Source organism: Dermacentor variabilis, chromosome 9 (assembly GCF_050947875.1).
Source record: "Dermacentor variabilis isolate Ectoservices chromosome 9, ASM5094787v1, whole genome shotgun sequence".
In the NCBI taxonomy this organism is placed as follows: domain Eukaryota; kingdom Metazoa; phylum Arthropoda; class Arachnida; order Ixodida; family Ixodidae; genus Dermacentor; species Dermacentor variabilis.
The window spans coordinates 91755933-91775674 of record NC_134576.1 but is presented as its reverse complement, the minus strand read 5'-3'; the positions used below and the strand labels follow the sequence as shown (position 1 = coordinate 91775674).

Genomic DNA, 19742 nt, shown 5'->3' with positions numbered 1-19742 from the left:
TGTGCTGTTTTTCATAAAGGAGCACTGGGATTCGTACCCCAAACGCCAATGTGCTCCTGAAGCTCTCGCTGCTTCTCTCGACCTCTGAAAAGTGAGATAAGGTTTTTCAGCCCTGTGTCTTTCTCGCAGCACATTCTGTTCGTGAGACAAGCTGACTCTGGAGTGTGGGATGTGTGTAAGCTCGAACATTGCGTTTTGGGGCTGTAAGTGTGAGTGTCATCCAGCAACAGTGACACTCAAGCACATCAACCAATCATGGCGCGGGTCTTCGTCATCTTCAGTCTGTCACGGAAAAAGACAGAAGTGTATCTGCTTCACTAAAAGTGTTACAAAATTTTTGTAGCCTTTGTTCTAGCGTGCGTCAGCAGCACACAGTTCCGGCAGCTCACAGCAGGTTCAAAGCTCGCACCTATTTGCTTCAGCAAGCTGATTGAAGGTGCAAAGGGAGATGGCACACCAAAATGGCTGTACGACCGGCTTCAGAAACATGACGCCAGGGCCTCTCCTATTTCGTGCTTCCTTGATGAAAAGTAGGAATTTTTTATAAATGCAGGAAGTTAGGATGGTTGGCCATTTGACTTGTACAAAATATTTGGAGCACTAAACGCTTTCATGCTGTGAATTTTTATGTCATGAAGAATTCATGTTTTAAAGCGTTCATGTTGCATGTTCATATGTAGCATAACAAGTATGTCGAAAAAGCAGAAACAACAACAGTAGAGTACATTCTATGGGGCCTCGAAAGAAAACATTTACACCTGACATTAATATTTATCTTGAGCAGTTTTTGAGCCGGAGCTTACAGAGAGGCTTAGAACTAAAACCTTTACATTTATTAAAAAGCACATTCTATACTTTTATGGTATTCATTGACCCTGCTTACACACTCCCAATTTTTGTTCCCTAAAATTGCCATTGTGAGCTGAAAGATAAGAACTGTGATGTACAAATACTTTGTCTATATCAAGTGCAATGAATAAACAAAGCAGACTATGATAAAAAATAGCAACAGGAACACAAGCAGCAAGATGAAATATGAAGCAGAAAGGTGCCAGTAATGGTAACTGCCTTATGCTGTTGAAGTTGTAGTGGTTATGAAGAGACAGCCGAAAATGACCATGAGCACATCATACAATGCAACTGTAAAAGCCATTATGCTGCTTACTGCACTCGGCATCACTGATCAACGCCTACCAGCAGCAACTAACAGACTCAGTCACAACACAGTGCTAGTGACACAAAACAGAAAGTGCTGCTGAATTGCACCCAACTCAGTGACAATGAGCAGCAATGACAGAACTCACTATACAAAAGAACAAACATTCTACACTTATCACCAGAAAGACAAATTTGCAGGGAATGTCACAAAATGACATCAAAGGAAGATGCACAAGTAGGCAGCACCACTCATACGTCTGTTATAGTGGACACTATGCATCTGCTGGTGACGCTGCAAGTGAACTTGGTGCACATGCTTGTTTGCAGACATTTGCAGATAAAAGGTTGTCATCAGTTCCTCTGACATAATCTTCTAGCATCTCATTTTCCTTGGGTGGTGCATCTGCCTTGATGCCTGCAAAATCGAGGCACAGAGAAGTGGAGTCAAGGTAAATTAGTGCCGCAAGTGGCCAGGTCTACTACACTTCATGCCATGCATGCAATAATCACATGTAATGAGGACTCTTCAACTGTAGAGAGCACGAAACTTTACAAATGTAAAGTGCCACTGACAAAAAGGGAAAATCTGAAGTGTACAGATGATCGAGGGTGCTTTCAGGTACCAACATATTCAGAAAACGCAGGTGCACCAGCCAAACTGCTCTTCAAGAATTGCCACACAGTAGCCATCATTATCATCGCCATTCTTTTGGGCCACCTTTCTTTCTCTAGCAGAATATGCCCAGGACCACTGCAAGGCCCTTGTTCCAGAAATGCTGTGGGATCCTTAGATGTGCAGAGAGTTCAAGGAAAGGCACCAGCCACAGAAATTATTGCTGCATGGTTTGAGTACAGCCTAAAATGAGTTTAACTGTAAAATGGGTCTTGCATGAGTGTGTTGCTTCAGCATGTGCTCACATGGGTTGACCACAGAGCCTCTGCTCTCCTTATGATTACCATGCGAGAGAGACAGCATTGAACCACCACTTTGAAAAACACACACTCAGGTGCTCTAATCTGTAGGTGAATGCAAGCGATTTTGATCTGAAGAGTGCGTGCTGACACGGTGAATTACTTTTGAGTGGACCTGAGCATCCTGCAGTTCTTCCCATAGAGACCTGCCATCATTCACACTGCAAGTAACACACATGTTGAAAGGAGACTGGTCGCATTTCACATTTACTGTTCAGTTATCAATGCTTTGACTCAAAGCTGGCTCAAATGTTAAGACCAGACTCTCAAGCAGGTTCCTAATCGTGGCTAAGTCAGCTGCTAGGCAAAGTCTCGCCACCTTTCTTTCTTTCCTTCTAAAGATGAAAGCCTGGTTTCATGTACTGTGAAGTGAGGAATAGCAATCCTTAAGAAATGCAAGGTCTTAAAGGGACCCCAAGGAGAAGTGACAACGTAGACTGCTAGATCACACTTCTGGAATATCAAATCGCTCAGCTTCACTGTGATATGATGCTTGCCAAGTGAGAGATCACGCAAGGATAGTTGACAAGAAAAAAAGAAAAATCTATATAAATTTCTCAAAAAGAAACATTTGCAGTCCGAATGACATTCGCTTTTGTTTGGGAACTGAGCATGGCATCGCAACCACCTTTCTGGGGAGTTTGCTTTATCAATTGAGCTAATGACGAGGCAAGTAGAAGGTAGAATTTAACCAATTTGAGGCTCAGGAGCACTGAATAAGCAAATGAGCTCTGCGTAAGTATGCAAGATGATGGAGGTGCTATGAAAAAAGAAAAGAAAGACAGTATCCACCTCAAGAGTGGCATGTGTCCACAACAAAAATCCCCCCAACGGTTTCCTCAGAATTAAACTTTGTAAGCGAAAAGAAAAAAGAAACGTCCACATTGTAAATTCCAGCAGTACTCATTGCTCTTCCCTTGTGTGCAGTGCACTTGGCTGCTGCAAATGCCCACCGTGAAAAACAGCAGCGCCATTCACAAGACTTCACTTTGGGTCTACTATCTCAAACTGGTTTTCAGGCCAAATGTTACTGGGTACTTGAAAGATGACAACGGCATTTGCATATCCTGCCATTTGTGCGTCCAGTGAGAAGTACAGAGACATTGTGACATTAGTCATTTGCAAGTTGTTCAATTAAAAAAACGTGAGATTTTTGCACAAATTAGGCCCGAGGATGGATTAACATTCTTTGTGACAATGGCGCACAGTCTCGCCAAAACAGCCAGTGCTCCATTCCATTGCTCTATCACTGCAGGCATTCAAGGCATTTCCACTGCACATCTTGGGAGGAGAGAGAAAAGTTGAATGTCTCAGATGCAGTGGAACACAGACGATTGGAGACGGCATGTAACACTCCTAGAGGTCTGCAAACACAACCTATAGTTTTTGAATAATGAGCAGATGTCCTCACTACCACTAAGACGAGGTTCACGACCTAGCATTCATAACAATAACAAAGTTCTTTCATTACATTGCACATTATGAAGCCTTATTTCTTAAAAGCACAAATGGAGCATCAGAAACAAATAAGCAGTTTGTTTGCATACACAGAATTCTTTAAAGAGTGTGAATGATCACTGTATAGCCAATAAAGTATAATACACATATCTGTGGTATAACGAAGTAGGTATGATTGGCACTTCACTATATATTAAAATTTTGTTCATTTAAAATTGTGGATAAACGCACTTCAATATACCAAGGTTCAATATACACAGTGTTCTGTGGACAACAAGTTGTAAAAAGTTAAATGTTTCATTACATCAAGATATCATTATAGTGAAGTTTGTTATATCAAGTTTAACTACACACACACACACACACACACACACACGCACACACACACACACACACACACACACACACACACACACACACACACACACACACACACACACACACACACACACACACACACACACACACACACACAATCTTTAGAGCCACAATGATATCTTGCCAAAACATGAAAGCCAAGGTTCACTTTGAGGATGCCACTTTTCTAGAAGCTGGTCGTAATTTCTGAGGCAAACTAAAGGTGGCATAAGCATGTTTTTTTGGCAAGTTACTGCTGCAATTTGAGTTGCATACAGAAGCAGCAGTAGTGCAGTAGAAAGGATGTTCTACATCTGCCGCCATGGGCATTGAGTTGTGGCACTGGCTAGCGCTCTCGGGGCTAGATCTAGCTCGCATATTAAATAGCAAAACAGCGCTGAATGAATGAATGCATTCTGGGGTTTTACGTTCCAAAACTACGATTTGATTATGAAGCACGCTGTGGTGGAGGACTCCAGGGGACCTTTAAAGTGCCCCCAACGCACAAGACACGAGCATTTTTGCATTTCACCCCCATCAAAATGCGGCCATCACAGCCAGGATTTGATCCTGCGACCTCATGCTTAGTAATACAACACCATAGACGCTAAGCCACCGTGGCTGGTGAAAATAGTGCTACAGTAGCTCAATTGGTAATAACACTGCACACATTATAAAGACGTGGGTTTGTATTCCACCTGCGGCAAGACATCTTTTTTGGTCTAGTTTCATCTCCCTTCACTATATTATTTTCTACATCTCAATTCAAAACAAGTAATTTATGCTGTGCTTTCGTTAGTTTCATTGTATGTTGGTTTTATATGATTGTGATTAACCAAAATTCTGGCGCCTCAATTCCCGTTCTTCTCGTTCAGTAGTGTGTGAAGAAAGTTTACATACCCTAGCAATGACAGCTACAGGAGGCTGCGGTTAAGCAGTCCTCATTCTGTCTTCGATCCAACTATGCGGCATTCCACATTATACTACTGTGCAACCGTGTTGCAAGGGCTGGAAATGGCAGCTGGCTCTTGGAAGCAGTAGGTGTCCCAAAGTTTCTACAGTAATGTCGCCTTGTTACCAGTCACTCTGTTCGATTAAATTCACTTTATTTCCCAGAAAGTGAGAAGAAAAAAAACAAAAAAGCGTTTTGGAGAGGCTTGTCAGCTGGAAGCTGAGTAGCTTGACAAGGCTGCCATAGGCAGAAAAATTTGTTACAATGCCTGTGTCGCCCTTTTCGAACAATGTGAACAAGTCCCTCACACTGGCTTGTCATGCAACAAGTGACAGCTTGACTCTCAAGGCAGCAGGCGTAGCGAAATTCCGGCAACACACCGTCAAAGAATATAAATTTTTGCTCTAGCTCATTCATGAATGCCGCTATTAAAAACATCAACCTATTTGTGTTCGGTGCAGAATGCAGCCTTTTTCTAGCAGTCTCGGGAACCGCTTCCTACATGTCGAGCAGTTGTTCAGATGAGACCCATCAGAACCACGCCAGGCGCCATTGTAGAAGGGATATAGAACCAAATCACACAGTAAACGTAAATTCCTTCCGTATATACAAAGTAATGACACGTTATCTACGCTTAATACTAGCGCAAATTCACACTTCCCATCGCGGCCACTGCGTCCATTATTAAAGGACGCTAACAACCACTGCGCCGTCGTTGCTCCCCTTCCGGTTTCGCACGATGCAATCCTTGCTCTTCGACACCCTGTTTGTAAGTTCCAGCGATGGGGTACACAAAGTTCATTGAACGATCAACAGTCATTCAGATCGAGACAGCTGACACCGTTGGTGTCGGTCAAACATGGTATGGAAATCTAGCTGCAGATTCATCGCTGTGTACGGCGCCGTACTCAGTAGTACACTGGCGGCCACGATGGGGCCCAGTGTAGCCGATTCAATCCAGCCTATTAAAAAGACGAACCCCTCGTATGTGAGGGCATAGCACACCAGAGATACCCACTTGCCTCCGTCAGCAAGCTCACAGTAAATTTTGAAGCTGGGAATTCGCCTTTCCTGAAGCACTCGTTCGTAGGTGTTCACCATCACTGATCGTCGGCGTTTGGCTTAGTGCATTAACATGCATTGAATGAGTGTATGCGCGGTACACACTTGGCAAACATGCGCTCAGTAGTCATTTGGTGGCAACGCAGGGACGCCAATACAGGTATACAGCGGTTTTCTCTCACGAAACTACACGGAACTAACGGAACATACACTCGGGCAGACGATGGATGGATGGATGGTGGCTATAATTTCTTTCTCTATGGCTATACCACAGAACACCTTTACATATGGCTATACCCTCTGTAACGGGCGGCGGCTGGCGCCACCTAGCCTTTTGCTCCCCCTCCTATTTTATTATTATTTTTTCCTTTCTTTATATCCTCTTTTCCTTAACCTAGTTTTCACTCCCCTCCTCCCCCCAATATAACTATCTAAAACAGTAGAGGAAACATTATCTCCCCGATTTATGGTATTATCTATCCCTTGACTTCCTCCACCAATCCTCTAGCCTCCCCTTCGTTACTGCATGCCACTCTTTTCTCGTCTATTTGCCCTCGTTCCCCGGGAAAACCTAATGCCCCTTCCATATCTGCCGCTGTTCCCTCTGCCAGGGTCGGGCGAAGGTCTGTGCATCTCAGCACTATATGCTCAGTGGTCTCCATTTCGGCTCGATCCGCAAGCTGTGCACCGAAGGTCCACGTCTTCAAATTTAGCCCTGTATGTTTTCGTTCTCAAAACCCCCGTCCTAGCTTCGAATAATAGTGAGCTGCCCAGCGAATTATCAAATAAGAGCTCTCTCTTAATCTCCTGTTTTTGTGACCTATACATTGATAGCGCTGGCTTTCCGAGCATTCTTTCTTCCCACATTTTTCTTTCCGTCGCCTTCACCTCCTTTCCCACACTAGAACCACGTTGGACCCCCTCCCTCGGCTGTAGGTATCTATTCCTCAGCTTCCTCGTCCTGAGTGTCCACTTTGTGTTCAAACTTTTCATGTACAGATATTTGTACACATTTCCTGCCCATCTTTTTTCCTCCAGTGCTCGGAGTCTCTGTTCAAATTTTAGTTTACTTATTGCCTCTCTACCTTCGAATGACGTCCATCCCATGTCCCCCTGCACTCCCTCATTAGGGGTGTTCCCGTGTGCTCCTAAGGCCAACCTGCCTACACTTCTCTGTCTCGTTTCCATGCATGCCTGAGCTTCCGATTTCATGCACAGTACTGAATTTACGAATGTGAGGCCAGGTACCATAACACCTTTCCATACGCCCCTAACCACCTCGTATACCTATTATAGTTCCAAAGTGCCTTGTGTTTCATTACAGCTGAGTTCCTTTTCACTTTTTCAATCATAATTTTTTCCTGTTCTTCCAAGTACTTTTTGCCGTCGTTTAGCCATATGCCCAAATACTTGTATTCAACATGATCAATCTTAGTGATTTGTATTTCCAATGGTTCCCCCCTTTCTTCATTGTATACTATTATCCCAGACTTCTCTCTACTGAATTGTAGTCCCAATTTTCCCCCTCCTCTCCACATATGCTCATTAGTTCCTGTAGCCCTACTCGGGTGTCAGCAATCAGTACAATATCATCTGCATACATCAGTCCGGCTAGTACTTGAGCTACCTTCTGCCCTTCCAGCATATAGCTTATGTCAGTTCCTATTGTGCTCTGTTCTAGTCTCTTTTCCATTTGGCTCATATGTAGATCATAAAGAGCAGAGGCGACAATGGACAGCCCTGCCTGCGACCTCTCCTTATTTTAGCTGGCTTTGTAGTTTCCCCCTCCCATGTTATCTCTACCTCATTATCTGTATAAACTTGTTGTAGGAACTCAATCATCTTTCTATCTAGACCATATTCCCTTAACTGGCTCCATAACTTTTCTCGGTTTACATTATCATAGGCTCCTCTGTCTAAAAAAGCTATCCATAGCGGTTTCTGCCTGCCTGTCGCTATCTCTATGCACTGTGTTATAACAAATAAATTATCATCTAGCCTTCTGTTCCTTCTAAATCCATTCTGCAGTTCTCCCAAGATCTCTTCACGTTCTGCCCATTCCTCCATTCTCTTTTTCACTATCTGCATTGCTACTCTGTATATGACTGATGTGATAGTTATTGGCCTGTAGGATGTAATGTTGTCCTTGCTTCCCTTACCTTTGTAAACTTATATCATTCTGCTTGATTTCCAGTCCTGTGGAACATCTCCCCCTACTACTATTTGTTCAATAAGTTGTCGTAATCTTAATTTACTTTTCTGGCCTAATATGCTTATCAATTTCATAGGTATGCCATCAGGTCCTGTCGCTGTTCCCACGGGAACCTTGTGTTCAATTCTGTCCCATTCCTTACTTGTCATCTTTCTGTACTCCTCCTCTAATTCTGTCCTGCTGTTGTCATTGTTCTCCATTTTGCTACCCACTGGCTCTGCAAATGCTGCCTATATTGCTAACCTAATATATTCCTGAGCTTCCTCTCCCTCTACCTTTGTTCCTTCTGGTGTGGTCAGACTCTGTTGCTTTACGTGTTCCCAAAATTTCTTAGAGGCATTTCTGTCTTTTTTTCGTATCTCTAACATCCACTGTACCCCAACTTTTGCTATCTTGGCTTGAATTAATGCCAATGCTTCTCTTTTCATTGCAAGGTAATCCTCCCATTTTGTCTCCACCTCTTCTGGTGTGGCTCCCCTGTTCTTCGCTGCTCTGTATTTTCTGCACGCATCTTTGCGTTGCTCTATGGCCTCCTTAACTTCTCGGTCCCACCAGCTTTTCGGTTTATGTTTTCCCTGCTTACTTCCTAGTTTCCTAATCTGTCCCTTCTCTAGCTCTCGTTTAAAAATACCTATTAACTCGTCGTATGTCCATGCCCTTTGCGGTTGCTTAAATACCATGCTTTCAATGTTTTTGGCCACTTCTTGTAGCTGCCTGTCATTCAATTTGCTCATACCTTTCCTTTCTTTAGTTTCTACTAGTGGTACTGTCCTTCCAAAACTGATTTTGATTCGTTTGTGATCACTCCCCAGGCTTTTTGTACCTTCCTCATCAATTTCACGACAAAGGGACGTGATGTTAGCGGCGATTGAGCTTTTCTCAGGCCTGCCAACGACGAAAGAAAAATAAACACTTTTGAATAAACCGCTTTGTTAGCTAGTTCAACGAACACATATAATAACAAAATATTAGTTGCCAAAATACTGTTGACGGGGAATTTGTTGACATAGCGCGCAAAGCTGCCAAGCCGTAAGCAATCGCAAGTACGAAAACGAAACTCAATTTGTAGCCGCGGGATATGGCGGTTTATGGTGGCGGCGCGCGTAGCTGGCTGGTGCTCGAACTGTCTTTAGCTCCAGTTTCTGATGTTTGCGATGAAAGTTAGCGCTCACTGACAGCGTAAAATCACTCTTCCTACTGGAGTGAGGCTGAAGAGTTTGTAACATTTGGTAAAACTACATGCCACCGCGGCTTCATGACAGGTTCCCAACCACACGACTCAACCGGCGTTCATAACTCGTTGCTTCCCCTCATTTTCGCAGGTGCTTGGCCGTGGCTCGTTCGGAACACTGCTGCTGATGGTGAACCTTAGGGACCGCGGAAGTATTCTTCAGCCTGTGATATGTGCAACAGTAGCAGTCAACACTCTCGGAACGATGACCGTGCGCGCACGCGCGCCCATTCTTCGACATGCACAATCTTTCTTCCAACGCCAATTACCATGCAGTGCACCTCCTGCCTGATGTCCGGTCTCTGCGCATTCGTATCGATAGCTTTAGTACAGATAACTGCCATCGTGCGTGCTAGCAAACCCCGCCTGGCATGAACGGCCGGGAATACCTAGCAAGCACTATGGCAGGGATGGCAGATCTGAGACTGTAACGGTAAGCCATTGCACTATGCCAAATCGCCTCGTACATTGTTCAGTCTTTCCTTGTTTTAATGACCATGTATGCGTCAGGTTTGGGGTGCAAGATCCACAACCTGTGAAAGCCGTAAGGTATGCCATTGTCTCTAATGTCATCCCATGCCGTATATTAAAGCGTATCCCCCTTAAACACAAGTTACTTCTGTCTGGTGGAAATTAACACATTTGTTGCATACGCAGTATCATTAAAGGCTAAATAACTATAAATTTAGTGTGTTGTGTACAAATGATGCGCGCGCCGCGTCAGAACAAGAAGAAATATTTCAGGTACAGTTACGAAATTGCCCGTAGCGCATGCAGTGTATACCTAGTGAACGCGAACTATTAAAAAAATAATGCATAATGTATATGAGAAGAGATATGTATGAGAACAGCATCCGGCTACATGACAGCATACTGGCACTGCCAGCTGTGAGGTTCTGTACTTCACAGAATTTTCATTTGTTGACGCAAAAATTATCTATATTCAGCCCTTTTCCCTACACAATTCTGAGAACCCATAAACCTCCCTGCATATACATATACAGATGTAGTGCTTGAAGAAGTACCTTGTGAACCGTGATTATTAGTCGTGAAACACGCCAAGAAATATCACAGAATTTATGCAATGTTTTGGTCGACAGTATAATCACTAAATTTCTAATGGGGATTCCTGTTCAATTCCACACGTCTCTTCCGTATAGCCTTAGCTTTAGCACTACTACTACTTGCAGCCTGCAGCTTTTTAACAATGCCTAGTGGCTTAACTTACCAAATAATGTATTCATGCAAAAGTGTCAAGTTCACATTTAATTGTACAAAACAGCATTTTGTCTTTTCACCTATGCACACTATGAAAACTTCAAACTGACTGACTCTAAGTTAAGCCCGTGCACTGACGATGATCGATGATGTGCTGTCTTGTTCACTGTCATCATTTTAACATTTACTCCTCATTTGTGCCCTTCACTACGAAATTATGGCTTGAAATTTCCAGAAAAAGGGAACGTTCCTTGCATGGAACATCACTAACTACGAGTAAAAAAACGTCGGTCTACGAGCTCTTCTTTATGACACACTTTAAGCTCATTGGCTGTCTTTGCAGTACAGGTACGATCACGGTGGCCATAAGATGCACATGACACATCTTAAAATGTTAACACTTTCATTAGTGTTAATGATTCTGCAGGTTTATCTCTTAGTGCATGTTTGCAGACGTGGTGCCTAAAGGGGATTGGTTGGTTAATTGGATTTTCTGCACACATCAAAATGTTCAGGTGTGACAGCTAGGGTGGCATGCAAACAGTACCCAATAGGGTCCTTTGCATCCATGACACAATCGTTGTCTATACTCCATTTCAGACATCAGGTGTAACGCTGTGGAGGCCAGAGAAACTTTTTGCTGTGGCTGAGTCCACACTTGGAAATAGTTCAGGGTTCTTGATCACAATTGTGCAAAACTGCTGTTTATATAGGATCAGTATTGAATAAAGAGAGTGTTAATCCTTAGAAACAAACAAAACTCGGTATACAGCTACTAATGCATTGTTTTAGGTCAATTAGTTTTTCGTTGCTTTTCTTTCTGGGTGGTCATCTGCAGCACGTTGCTGCGGCCGCACGCTTGCGTGAGCAGACAGCTTTAGTGCGCAGTGAAGCATTGGCAGAATGCAGGGAGCAATAAATTTTCGTTGCCAAACCTCTTGCCTACCTTCCACAGTGTTGCACCTGATGTCTGAACGGAGTTTATGCAGTGCAACGATGGGACAAGAAAGACAACACCCAATATTTATTCCACGGTGTGTGTGTTCTTGTGTGTGTGGTTTTTGTCGCATATTCGTAATTATTCTGCATTTTGTCTTGTTTCTGAGTCTACTATAGTCGCCGATGCGTCAGGAATGCAGCACCGACTGTCTGTCAAAGAAAGCAGCTATGCGTGCAGCTGTAAATGATCTTGTGTTGTTCCTCCTCGCTTTCCTTCTTTATTCCCAGTCTTTCTTTCCCAGTCTTTATTCCAGTCTTTCTTGTCCCGTCATTTAGCGCTGTTCCAAAAGTTGTGCTAGGTCTTGTGTTCTCAGTGTCATTGTGGCCTGTTTGAAGTTTGCGTAGCTGTGCACGCTTTTGAAAGTCACCAAACTGCGTTCACATCATAATGCACTTTCCCTCCTTCCTTGCAGCATTAGCTGCTCCAGGAAAGGAAGACAAGGAGGCACGAAGATGCAGTAATCTCTAGCCGCTACACAGTCGCCTTAAGGCACTATGTTTGCATTAGCTATTAGTGATAGCAGTGTTTATGCATTATATGCAGTGGACAAACTCTTCCCTATTGTGTGCACGAAGCACACTGCATGGCATATTGAGCGCTCAGTTCAACGATGGGTTTCAAACCCGTGTGTGTGGTTTTTGTCGCATATTTGTAATTATTCTGCATTTTGTCTTGTTTCTGAGTCTACTATAGTCGCCGATGGGTCAGGAATGCAGCACCGACTGTCTGTCAAAGAAAGCAGCTATGCGTGCAGCTGTAAATGATCTTGTGTTGTTCCTCCTCGCTTTCCTTCTTTATTCCTACATTTGCCTTGCTTAAGTTTTGCTGTGTCAGAAGCCTTTTTACTCAGGGCAACAAAGGGTTGTTTGTTCATGAAGTACAGAAAATGTCCATGTCCATGGGTGTCCTCTGTGTTGCTCAGCTGAGCTCAAGGCCACAGATTCGGTCTCTGCAGTGACTGCATTTTGATGGGGGCGAAATGCAAAAACGAATTGTGTACTTTAGATGCATGTCGAAAAACCTCAGGTGGTCAAAATTAATCCGAAGTATCCCACTACGGGTTGCTTCATATTCAGATCAGGGTTCTGACATGTACATTCTCAGAATTTTAATAATCTGTGGGGACTTGCAGTCTTCCATTCACCTTCCTGGCTCTTCCATGTGCCTTAGTGCCCTCACTTGTGGGGGTGAATGGCAAGGAGGTAGATAGGCATTTCCTACGGCAATCATATTGTAAATGTGGTGCCTGGTGCATGATAGTGTGCGTGCATGTTTGTGTTGCGAGATGTTTTCCTTATCACCATCCTTGCTGGTCTTCTTTGTCCCCCCATGCACTAACAGCCGAGATCCTTCTATTATTGGTACTTGTTTTTATCAAGTCATTTTATCTAGTGGTTACTAGATAATGATTTCGTTTGCACTTTTTCAGGTCCACACGATGATGGTGTACAGAGGATGGTAGAGAGGAAGTGAAGCCCAATATTTAGGAACTGCACAAGCATATATATTTGGGCTGGTCGATTCATGACTTGAGCAGAAACAGTGCAGAAGAACAGGATGTAGAAAGGTACAGACAGTGATGCTGTTGCCTGTCCCTTATATTTAAGTCCTGTTTTTCTTGTGCTGTTCCTGCTCAAGTCCTGATATTTAAGAGGCCTAGCTTTACTAAACTTCGTCAAAACGCAATGAAATTTTTGTCAATCTCTAACAGACTGTTCGATGATTGAATTGACTAGCTATCACCGAGTAGTGATTTAACATTTATTGATGTTCTTGACAAGTCAGCCTTAGTCTCTGGAATGTGTGAAAATGCTTTCTTACAGTAGGGTAAAAGCAGCTTAAACTCTAATATTTCATTTCGGCTTGACTTGGGTTGACTCAGTTTTGAATGTACTTCATGGTTGCAGAGTTTGAACTCTGTTTTCGCTTATTGCAAGCTTTTTCTCATCAGCTAAAATTTCTGTAATAGCAGCAGCTCTTAAAGCAAGGCGTGGCTCATCAGAAATGTTCGTGTTTGATAAATTTGATATCAAAGGTGCCTCTAGTAATAACTTGGAGTCTACAATCAGCTATAGGTTAATGGCTTTTGGGTGGCTTTTCATTGGTAAAATTTTACTGTTTAACAGTTTGCAACCTAATTTTGATCATACCTATGTTATGTAAACAGACAAAAGCTTTATTTGTACATGTGTTAAGCCATTTATTGATCATTTTGGCGTTAAAAATGATAATTGAAATGTATGCCTCAATTATGCTTGAAACTGTAATCCTGCTGTACTGTTATGTCATTTGAGAACACCTGGTCAGCTACAGGAATGTACAGTGCTTTTCCATTTGCGCGTAATTTTCCTTTCTATAAATATGTTTCATCTACAACTACAACATAGCCACGTAGAGCAAGGTTCTAATAGAAATTGGTCACATGGCACTATATGCTAAATTATTATCCTACAGAGAAAGGTGGATTTAATGCCACAAACAGAAAATAAACCTAGATCTGTGCATTCATTTCTTACAGAGTCGCACACAAGAAATAGTTGTTTTATACCTAAATCCGGCATGTTTTGTGCAGTCCTGTGCGAAATCCACCAAATTTGGTGCAATCGTACGGGGAGCCAAAGTCTTAGTGCTTCAATACGCTGATGCACCTCTTACCTAGCACAGTGCATGTTTATTGCAAGTGCTTGCAGGAACATTGCTGTACAAATGAAGAGAGATATGTGTGAGCATTACAAAATGCTATGCAAAAATAAGTATGCAGAGCATGCCCAGAGTGTTGCACTGAGGACTTGTTACAGTATTGACTTCCCTGTAATGTGATAGCTGTGGTTAGTATCTACTAGGAAATTTTTTCTTTGTAGTCTGGCATTTAGGGTTTATAGCAATCTAGTCATGAAGCAGTTTTATTTGTTTTTTTACGCTACAACGAGGCTTTTTCCCCTTGCAACGGGCTCTTTTGTCCATTTGTATAGCGCAAGCAAGCCTTTTAGCGACTTTTTCTTTTAACCCGCCACGGTGGCTTCGCAACTGTGGTGTTGCGCTGCTAAGCACGAGGTCGCGGTATCAAATCCCGGCTGCTCCAGCCGAATTTCGGTGGGGACGACATGCGAAAACGCCCTTGTCTCATGCATTGGGGTCAAATAGGCCCTTGTGGACAAATTAACCCACAGTCTCCCACTACGGCATGCCGCATAATCAAATCGTGGGTTTGGCACGTAAAATCCCAAAATGCATGTAAGCAACTTGTTTTCTTTTCTTTTTCACCCGCCGTGGTTGCTCAGTGGCTATGGTGTTGGGCTGCTGAGCACGAGGTCGCGGGATCGAATCCCGGCCACGGCGGCCGCATTTTGATGGGGGCGAAATGCGAAAACACCCGTGTGCTTAGATTTAGGTGCACGTTAAAGAACCCCTGGTGGTCAAAATTTCCGGAGTCCTCCACTACGGCGTGCCTCATAATCAGAAAGTGGTTTTGGCACGTAAAACCCCAAATATTATTATTATTATTATTACTAATTTGGTAGTCTGTCAGCTGTTTGGAGGACATTGAGGAAAGGAGGAGGCCAAGTCGTCGACTCCCGTCTTAAACTTTTTTTCACGTTAGCGCATAAGTGAACAGCACCGTACATTTCATGTGCCTTGGGTGCCTTGCCTTTTTCGTCTCGCAGAGATGTGGAAGTAGTCGTCAAGCCTTTAATTGTAAATAGAGAAGCTCAAAAGCGGTCCGTCTGGCTCTTGGTAAAAAAAAAAAAGATTACATTCTTACTGCATTAAACTGTATTCTTTTTATACATAGACGTCAATGCTATAAAGGCTAGAGAGACTTCTCTCACAGCTCGCATTCGCTAAAAAAAAATTCGGCTGCATGTTACACTAACACGTGAAAGCGGAAGCCTGCTGCACACGTGGTCACTGGTAATGTATTAAGTTATATTATTGGAGGGGTCAGACTTCTTGCAAGACATAACAAGCCGCTGTGTGAAATAAATGTATGGCACTGTAGATTAACGACACAAGCGAACACCTAATGCTCTACCTAAAGGTTCTTTCGTTCCTTTTTTTCTTTCGTTCCTTCTTTTTCACTTTGTTCTCTTTCATTTCTTCATTTATATTTAGGCTTTGCATCTTTGCTTGCTTATGCGGATATGAGCCAGTCCTGGTGATATTTTTTGCGTCACTGGACCAGACGCTGCTTTTTTCGTGTATAAGCCATTGCAACGAGCTACATAAGACTTTCGCCTTAAAATAGTGCATCACACATGTAAAAGATGTAGGCATAAGTCATGTAATTTGACTTAACGTTATGTCTCATACTCATATTTTGCAAAATAATACGCAGTTGTCACGTGGAAGGTGTTGGAGATCTGAACGTATGTATCACTTAACCAGCTAAGTGACATATTTTTATGAACAGTGGCCACAGCGCACCGCTTGCTTGTGACCAGAACATAGCATGTTGCATGCTGGAAGGACAGGGGTATACATAATTCAGGTTTTGATGTGGCCCAACATCCACAAGTTGTCATAACTTGTGCAGTAGTGAATTCGTAGCAAGTGTTGCAACTAAAAAAAAAAAAAAAACTGCGATGCAAAATGTGGGAAGCGAGACTTGTATGACCACACTAGTTGCATTGCTTTGGCAATATTGTCTGCTGAGTATGAAACTACAGTACATTACTTCTCGGGGGGGGGGGGGGGGTGTCACAAGCACTCACCGATAGGTAATGTACCACGGTTTCCTGTCGTCCTTTTAGGACATTGTTTTGGAATGCTGCTTGAAGACGAAATACTACAGTTATCCCCAAAAAGTACATTTGATCCTAAATACTCCCGTGTTTCATTTCTTTTCCCCATGTTGTACTCACTTGTATTCCTGTTTCTGTGCCTTTCTTTTTCTTCCAGCACTATCAGCCAAGACAGAGGCCCGACTTTCCATGTGTGACCAGCAAACACAGTCTCTCCCTGTGTTTGTAAGTGGCTGCACAATCCACTGCAACATGTGCAGCTTCTCCACAGCGCAGGTGGGAACCATGGAGCAGCACCAGCTCACGCACACGGGGGAACGACCTTTTGTGTGCAACTACTGCCCTCGCACCTTTGCACGCTGCTACGACCTCAAGATGCACATGCGCATCCACACAGATGAGCGACCCTACTCGTGCCCCATCTGCCCGTCGACGTTCCACCAGAAGTCGAACCTGCAGCGCCACATGGTGTCCCACACAGATGAACGGCCCTACAAGTGTAAGCGCTGCACACGGTCATACCGCAGCTCTTCGGCACTCGACTACCATGTGAAACGGTGCACGGTTCCCGTGGAGATGCCACCTGCGTGAATGCCTGCCTTGGCATGCGCGTGTGCATGTGATTTCCTGTGCTCACCTTGAAAATGACGGTAGTACATCAACTGGCCACAGTGCACAAGGACACCTCTGAAGGCCGAGATTCTACCGGAGCCGAAACTAACTGATATCGTTTGGTACAACAGTTCACGTCCGTGTGTGCAGTCCATCCTGTGGCAGCCTGCGCAGTGATGTGCACCTTAAAGCGGCTGCAGTTGCCAAGGCCAACTTTGAAAGTTGATAGGCAGCACGAGTCAGGGACAAGTGCACCTGAGGCTGCACAGCTCACAGTCGTTCGATTTTGGTGGAGAAATCGCCACAGTAAAAGTAAAAGCGCTCTTTAGAATGCACACAGGACAGCACATAGGCGCAGCCAAGTGCAAAACTTGAAATGGTAGTGATGAAGATAGCAAGTTCCTCTGTGATGTACGTGTGCCGCCTTTGAGTAATTAACTTTGGTGCTGTGCACATTTCCGATTCTATTACGATGCATGTAGTCAGTCAATTGCAAGAGAAACTTTTTATGTTGTTTTAACTGGCCTGTTCTCTAAGACGCTGGGACAAGCAGTGCATGTATATTCTAGTAAACACTTGTAGTGATCGTGAAAGAACTGCTTCTTGACCATTTGAAAAGCAACCTTGACTATGGTGGATCAGGCGCAGTCGACTTTTACTGCACTGCATAGTCAAGTTAAAGAAACTTCACAACCCATTGCCATTTGGCTCAATGCACGACAGTAGAGCGGAATATGCTTTCAAGCATAGTGCAGTGCTAAGCATAGTGCAGTTCTATCAATTCATTCATAGTACAAGCACAAGGTGGAAATTCAGAAAACATTTTCCCGTGAGCTTCAGTCACACAACAATAAAGACTGGGTGTCGCAGTTGTCACTAGGTCAAGATTTGTCAAACTCGTTCATTTTGCTGCTAAACATGGTGCAGATTTGCTACACACATCCGCAGATGGAAAATGTTTGCTCATGCTGCTTTATTAGTGATGGAACTCATCACGTACAGTTCACTTACAGCAGCAACAAGGAAATTTGTAAAGAAAGTTTGATGTCTGGTATAGCAGTGCTAATTGGAAATCGCAGGGAGAGGCCTTCGTTCTGCAGTGGACATAAAATAGGCTGATGATAGAAGTGGTGCTAAACCTTGCAGTGCTCAAATGCAGTTCCACATCAAGGACAGTGAAAATAACCTGTTCACCCTCGTTTCTAGCCATGGAGAGTACATTTGTAAAATGTTATTTGAGTTAAAACTTAATTAGTATACTTGTTAATTGGTTTTCTGAAGTGTGTCCAACTGGGGTACAATTTGTTCCTGCATGTCAAAAGCACTACTACAGGCTATGTGTTAACTTCCTTGGGCTTACATCAGAAGTTTGAAGCATCAAATATGGTGTAGCATATACATTAGACGCCACTTGAATGGGACTTAACGGTACAGAAAAAGAGTGTTCCATCTATCAGAAGTTCCGTTTATGTGAAGGATGCAAAAATCAAGGAAAATATTTATTTCAAAGGTGTCGAGTGTTTTAATTTCAGTGCGGTGAAAAAAAAAAAAAGTTTTTATACTCTGCTAGGAATAGCACCATTTCTTTCGCACAAGGCATTTGTTCACATGCTCTTGCTTTTTGACTGTCGCCGTCGCGATGCACCAAGGAATGCAAAAAATAGAACAACACGAGTGCTACGGAACAGCTGCTAATGCCACAACCGTGCAACTGGCCGATATGTTGGAATTTGACTATTTGGCATCAGCATTTGACATGTTTGTCGACCTACTCCCATTTCATATGAAGTATGACAGCCGATGAGGTAGGTGCACTTTCAGTTCCAGTTTCGTTTAACTGGAATTCACTAAAAGAAGCGTAGTGTTAATTGTTCCCATGGGTGGCCAACAAAAGTTGATGCCCTCGTCCCATTCATCTGGGATTACCGTTTAAGAGAGTTTCATTTATCCAGCGTGCACTGTACAATACTTTGGGCAGTACAGGCTTAAAGCACGAAGACTAAACTACATTTGCATAAAGCTGGCCAAGGGCTTAAAGAATGGCGTTGGGAAATATTTTTTGCACAAACAAAGAATTAAGGCATCGTATCAGAACCATGGAGTTGCCAGCTACCGAGTGAAGCAAAGAAAAAGAGGAAGATTAAAATTTCATGTTGGCACTGTTTTATTATTGGTGTCGCAAGTGGCAGCACATCAGTTTTGGTGCACGGTGCACCAAAATAGTGATGACAGAATAAGCAGGGAGAAATGTACGGAGGTTAACCATAAAGGCAACCAAATGGCTACCATATTCAAAAGGGAGGATGTGACAGAAATATTCCCTCAGCACATGCATGCACAAGCAAAGTGTGAGCAATGGCAATTGCAAAGGTTAGTTGATCTCTCAATACACTTGGTGGCTTCAGAGACTTCTGCACCATTTAACGGTGAAGTTTGTATCCTAAGATCTTGACAGTCTGCTACAGCTTGTGCTTGCATGGAGTATAAACGTAATAAAGCCAGTTTTATGGCTCTGTAGAGTTCAGATGCATCTTTTGCCAACTCCGAACCCCAACATCAGTCTATAGGCACAATGGCACATTGCACTTAACTTGGCTTGCTTAGTGCCATGTGGTTTTTAAAGTTTTAGTTGCATCTTAACAAGGCATCTGTCAAGGAAGTATTAATTCAAACCAACTAGCCTGCAAACGTGTTTTAACTAAATTAACCAGCACGGTGTCATGTGCGCACAGGTAAACATGAACACATTTCGCTTGATGAGCGCGGAA

General features: G+C 43.3%; 2 protein-coding genes across 7 annotated transcripts in view; one reads left to right on the top strand and one right to left on the bottom strand.

The window, feature by feature from the left end:
• LOC142558444 (uncharacterized) overlaps window positions 1-19742 on the bottom strand; it is a 105122-nt gene that overhangs the window by 21679 nt on the left and 63701 nt on the right. The window contains exon 8 of the mRNA XM_075670578.1: window positions 1472-1573. Within this exon, the coding sequence (XP_075526693.1) occupies window positions 1472-1573 (102 nt within the window). The remainder of the gene's footprint in view (window positions 1-1471; window positions 1574-19742) is intronic.
• On the top strand, window positions 6560-17859 carry LOC142557127 (uncharacterized). 6 transcript variants are annotated; one of them, XM_075668766.1, is made up of 5 exons: window positions 9224-9400; window positions 9494-9835; window positions 9913-9951; window positions 13050-13187; window positions 16520-17859. In XM_075668766.1, the coding sequence occupies exon 5, from the start codon at window positions 16552-16554 to the stop codon at window positions 16951-16953; it is 402 nt and encodes a 133-aa protein (XP_075524881.1). In that variant the 5' UTR covers window positions 9224-9400; window positions 9494-9835; window positions 9913-9951; window positions 13050-13187; window positions 16520-16551; the 3' UTR covers window positions 16954-17859. The 6 variants fall into 6 exon arrangements, with proteins under 6 accessions (XP_075524883.1, XP_075524881.1, XP_075524882.1 ...); XM_075668767.1 differs by lacking the exon at window positions 9913-9951; XM_075668765.1 differs by lacking the exon at window positions 13050-13187.